Source organism: Ammodytes marinus (assembly GCF_949987685.1).
Source record: "Ammodytes marinus genome assembly, chromosome: 11".
Lineage (NCBI taxonomy): Eukaryota > Metazoa > Chordata > Actinopteri > Uranoscopiformes > Ammodytidae > Ammodytes > Ammodytes marinus.
This window is the reverse complement of record NC_137215.1, coordinates 324,210-330,000: the sequence shown is the minus strand read 5'-3', so window position 1 is coordinate 330,000 and position 5,791 is coordinate 324,210. Positions and strand designations below refer to the sequence as shown.

At 37.4% G+C, this 5,791-nt stretch overlaps 1 protein-coding gene across 1 annotated transcript; it reads right to left on the bottom strand.

Moving 5' to 3' along the window:
* Positions 1-935: 935 nt before the first annotated feature.
* On the bottom strand, positions 936-3,281 carry LOC307257429 (barrier-to-autointegration factor-like protein). The gene is made up of 4 exons (XM_080036659.1): positions 3,182-3,281; positions 2,954-2,986; positions 2,005-2,131; positions 936-1,269 (listed from the first exon to the last, which is right to left on the bottom strand). The coding sequence occupies exons 3-4, from the start codon at positions 2,128-2,130 to the stop codon at positions 1,123-1,125; spliced, it is 273 nt and encodes a 90-aa protein (XP_079892785.1). The 5' UTR covers position 2,131; positions 2,954-2,986; positions 3,182-3,281; the 3' UTR covers positions 936-1,122.
* Between the last annotated feature and the right edge of the window lie 2,510 nt (positions 3,282-5,791).

Sequence of the window (5,791 nt, the reverse complement as noted above, 5' to 3'; positions counted from 1 at the left end):
TAGATCCTTCCGACAGAACATAACTGAAAGCTTCAAACAATATTTTGCTAGTTTTATTTTAAAGAGAACGTTAAAGGTTTGTTTAAGTTGGTAATTCATGATCAAACCAACAACAGGCCATTTTACAATTTACATTTAATTTAAATTTAGTTTTTCTCTTAAAATTTAGACTGTGTAAATTTAAAAAAATCTTGTTAAAATAAAATAAATAAAAAAAACTTTTGAAATAAATAAAAATCTAGCAGAATTTTTTTTTTTTCCTTGTAAAATTTAAAATATTTTCTGGTACTAGTCAAAATGTCACAAATATTTTCCCTCAAAGTGGCGTTAAAACTGTCGTAGAAATCTTTTTAAACACAGAAAATCCCAGACAGACATCCACACTCAACTTAAAACTAAATATAATTCCAGAAATACTTATTATAATATAATATAATAATAATATAATATCTTTTTCCTCTGATACGGCAAGAAAATTGTCTTCTGAACGACACTTTACTAAATTTAACATTATAACAGTTTAAGCCGAGACACTGCAGGTGAATAGAGTAACATGTTTTACTAGTAGATATAATCATGAAACTTTGGAATAGAGTATTATTTTTAACTCATAGATATCAGCATGAAACTTTGCCAGTTGATTACTGACATTAAAACAATAATTTATTGTATTAAAGCGACTCTTACCTTTGGTGCATTTTTACACTTTTTTTGGATTAGGTTAAAATGGTATTAATAAGGTAATTACACTCTAAAATATAAGACAGACCCACCAGGAGTAAAAACAAACAATGATTTCAATCTCATAATATTGTGAATAATATATATAAAATTCAACATGGGTGCGAGTCCCTTTAAAAAAAAAAATCTGAAATGTTTGAATAAATCTGAAAATTTTGGAATTTTGCAACAAAAACTATGAAACAAACAAATCGTTCAGACACAACTCTTTTATTTTTATTCACATACATTTTTCCACAAATGAAACGGTGTTTTAAAAACAGGTAAACACGGTGACATCACAGCCGCCCAATAGGAAGAGGGCTGCGTGTAACTTTAAGGCAAGGTGAGGAGGTTTACAGAGCCTAGGCTGTGTATGAACACTGGAATATTGTGTATTTTTTATAGGAAAGCGTCGCACCACTCCTTGAGGCACTGGCTGCAGGTGCCGGCTTGGCGAGTGTTGGCTCCGCTGGCGTCTTTCAGCCAATCGGTGAACATCTCCGAGTCTTTCTTCAACAGCAGGAACTGACCGAGCACCACGTACGCCTGGAAGTTTACAAGAAATATACAATGAATGTTTAATAAAAAATGTCAATTTTTGTGTGTCAGAGAGGGGAATGACATGCAGAGAACGACCCGGGTCTGCTGTGAAGAGGACTGAGACTCTATGGGGCAGGGGGGGGGGGGGGGGGGGGGGTTTATTCTAAAGTGAAAATATTAAAGACTCTTCTTCTCTAAAAGTTTGTTCTCTGCAGAACAGTATTATGGCCAGAATCTGAAAAATGCTTAAAAAACATGTATTATGTTAGTGTTGGCGTTTGTGTGCGTGTTTAGCGTGTCTCTCTGTGTATCTCTTCTGTGTGTGTGTGTGTGTGTGTGTGTGTGTGTGTGTGTGTGTGTGTGTGTGTGTGTGTGTGTGTGTGTGTGTGTGTGTGTGTGTGTGTGTGTGTGTGTGTGTGTGTGTGTGTGTGTGTGTGTGTGTGTGTGTGTGTCCATGAGTGTCTTTACATCCTTGTGTGTTTGTGAGTGAGGGAATCTCTTGTGTCTGTCTTTCCCCCTCTGTGTCTGACTGTCTGTCTGTGTGTCTGTCTGTCTGCCTGCCTCTCTCTCTCTTTTTGTTTGCCTGTCTGTGTCTGCCTGCCTGCCTGCCTGTCTGTCTCTTCACCTTATCAAAGCCTTGCTGCTCCAGCTTTTGTGAGTGAGGGAATCTCTTGTGTCTGTCTTTCTCTCTCTGTGTCTGTCTGTCTGTCTGTCTGCCTGCCTGTCTGTCTGTCTCTTCACCTTATCAAAGCCTTGCTGCTCCAGCTTTCCTCCCAGAACTTCTCCGATCCCCGACAGCGCTGTCACCGGTTTGTCTCCCATCGGCTCGCCCACAAAGTCCCGGTGCTTCTGAGAGGTGGTCGACATCCTGCACAGAGAGACAGACAGACAGACAGACACACACACACAGAGAGAGAGAGAGACACACAGACAGACAGACAGAGAGACAGAGAGACACACACACACACAAAATATTATAAGAAATGAATGTGGGTCATTTTAGACAAAAGGGTAGTAAAAGAAAATATTTTTTATAATTTACAACCATGTCGAGGTAGAGCACAAGATACTATATAAATTATATAATAAATAAGTAAAACAATTTGAGAAACGAACATGTTAATTGAGAAATCCTTGGCATACTGGATTTATGTTCTACTATAGAACATCATGTACTTTACTTCATACTTCTATTTTTCAACTTTTTTCTATTTTGATATATCTTGTTAGTTTTTAGTATTCCAAGTGTGTAGCAGAACAAACCGTAATAATGTCATTTCAAGCTACACTGCAACGGTCTGTTTTTACTGTAAACGTGTGTGTGTGTGTGTGTGTGTGTGTGTGTGTGTGTGTGTGTGTGTGTGTGTGTGTGTGTGTGTGTGTGTGTGTGTGTGTGTGTGTGTGTGTGTGTGTGTGTGTGTGTGTGTGTGTGTGTGTGTGTGTGTGTGTGTCAAACAACTTGAATCTTGATTTGTTTGTTTTAGACTGAATGGGTCTTTTATTTTGTAGTAAAACGATCCTCCCTATTTAATTTTCTTTTTAATGAACCAACCAAGCGAACTAAAATAGTTCTGTGATACTCAGCTGAATCTCCCAGTGAAACCAGCAGCTGTTGAGTGATTTTAATGCGTCAGAATCACTGACATTTCACCAAAGACTGTCTTTAATAATATAGAAGAGGTTTTTTTACCTGCTAGATCGGCTTCACGTGTGTCCGGTGACGCTGCACAAAAAAAGCACATTTTAACGTGAATAACTTTATTAACAGGCTGAAAACACACACAGAGACAGAGGGAGAGAGAGAGAAACACACAGAGACAGCGAGAGAGAGAGAGAGAGAGAGAGAAAAACACACACACACACACGTAGAGACACACACACATAAAGAGCTCATGTTACCTTGATATATCCGACTCACCTGTTCAAGGGAAAGGAAAAATCACCTCGAACCCGCGAGGAGGAAAAAAGTTTTTCTGTTCGGTTGGTTGTAACTCGAGGCGTTTTATTCTGAAGACCGGAAATACCCAAGCCACGCTGCCACGCTCTGAGGCTGACGTCATGACGCACGCTGGTTTGCGTCGAGGATGAGTTGTATTCATTTCCAGGTCCAAACCAAGTTCACACTAATCTTTTTACTTCTTTCTAATTATTATTAATTGAACCATATTGCAAGTCTGTAAATATTCATATATTCTGTAGATATTGTATGGAAATGCTTTTTGTTTTCTGTTATTTATTTCTCCTTCACACACTAATTCTACGTCCCAATACATGCACGTCAATTGTAGTATGCAGAAAATACATAAATGCCCCACTAACTCCAATAGCATTTTGGAGTCTTCGTCCAGTGTTGGGAAAGTTCTTTTTCTACGTGAACTAGTTCAAAGTTCAGTTCACACCCTTTAAAATGAACTAGTTCAGTTCATAGTTCATAATTCAAAATTCTGAACTAAGTTCACAGTTCAAAAATGAACTAGTTCATAGTTCTTTTTTTAAAATATGTTGCTGCAGGCTATTATTTTTCTAAATAATTCCATATAGAACCACAGACAGAAATTATTTCAATAACATTCAGTCCACACTAGAAGCCAGCTGCAGCTTTTCCCCCTACAGTATATTCTCAAAAACATGAGGAAAAAGTTGCTGTTTAAATGTTTTTTTTAATGAAGAATTATTCTAACAAAAAAGGTTAAGGTGCAAATTTTTTTCCATTTTTATAATTTTCCAAACCTGGAAACAATTCACATGAAAGGTCATTCAAAGAAAGCAATACTGAAAAATATACCAGGCAGGTTGTACTCTACAAACAAATTAGCCTACAACTTAAAATAGTAAAACCCTCAAGGAGACCATTCTAAACTGCAGTATAGGGCCTACTGTTAACAACAAATTCTAGAAGATGTGTTGACATACTTATTAACACAAACACAATCTGAGGTAGGTAACAATCATACGAAGGAGAGGTAGAGCCTGAGGCTAGGTCCATGGTCTGAGTAAGTGCTGTTGCATTCATTTGTTTTTGTTTTTTTCCGCAGTGTTTCGCATTTTGATGACGCAGCGGCGGTGCGACGCTGTGGTGGCATGTGTTGCCAGATTGGGTGTTTTTCAGCTACATATTAAGGGCTGTTTACGCTGTCTTTTAGCGGGGGTTTTCTTTGGAAATCTGGCACTCGATGAACGATTGAACGACTGTAAGAGCGCCGTTCACAAACGCCAGAATGAGCGCGTTCGCAAAAACGTTCATGAGGCAGAAATACATACGTTCAGTTCACGTTCGCCCCCAATATGAACGAGTTCATGAACGAACGTTCATTGAACGCGTTCAGGCACAACACTGTCTTCGTCTTTATTCTTGAAATTTCTCGACATAATGAAAACAAATCTTCCTTATCTGTTTTTTTTTCTCTCCTGTCTGTGGCCCTAAAACTCTTCTGTACTTTAGTATGTAGTGTAGTAAAAAGACTAAAACTCTTCTGTACTTTAGTATGTAGTGTAGTAAAAAGACTAAAACTCTTCTGTACTTTAGTATGTAGTGTAGTGAAAAGACTAAAACTCTTCTGTACTTTAGTATGTAGTGTAGTAAAAAGACTAAAACTCTTCTGTACTTTAGTATGTAGTGTAGTAAAAAGACTAAAACTCTTCTGTACTTTAGTATGTAGTGTAGTAAAAAGACTAAAACTCTTCTGTACTTTAGTATGTAGTGTAGTAAAAAGACTAAAACTCTTCTGTACTTTAGTATGTAGTGTAGTAAAGAGAAAGTGTGTGATTTGAAACGCAGGGTAAATGTTATTTATGTTCATGTCAACACATAGTTGTTTTGTTTTTCCTTTCAACTCTGATGAGTATGACCACAATACATCTATATATATAATTTAAAAAAGTTCAGTTTTTGTCAATGCTATTTTTATATAGTTTTTCTTAATGCCTTTGTCATGGGTATACGCTCACCCAGGAACAACAGCTGGTGTGGTAAAAACACTACTGCTTTAGTCCAAAGAAGACGCTAGAATTAACACACTGAAAGTTCTTCTGAGACACTTTTAAAATGGGATAAATAATGTTGAACAAAAAAGAACAGCAGTATTTCGATCCCCTAAAATATTACTCGCGACAGCCAGCCATGTAAACCTGAAAACACACACACACACACACACACACACACACACACACACACACACACACACACACACAGACAGACACACACACACAGACAGACAGACAGACAGACAGACAGACAGACAGACAGACAGACAGACAGACACACACACACACACTACACACCAAAATATGCAAAAAAAACGAAGCACACAGCAGCGTTTACATAAAACAAGAAATATTTAATTGTAATTCAAGTCATAACAGGCTCAGAACTGAGAATAAACTAAACTGACTCCAGAGGAATCCAGATGGAATAACACACACACTCAGAACAACTCAAAATGTCAAAATATTGAAACAATAAAATACTGTGTTGTGCATAGCTGTGTCTTATTTTGAAATAGATTCTGGAGAACGCTTGTTGTCAAAA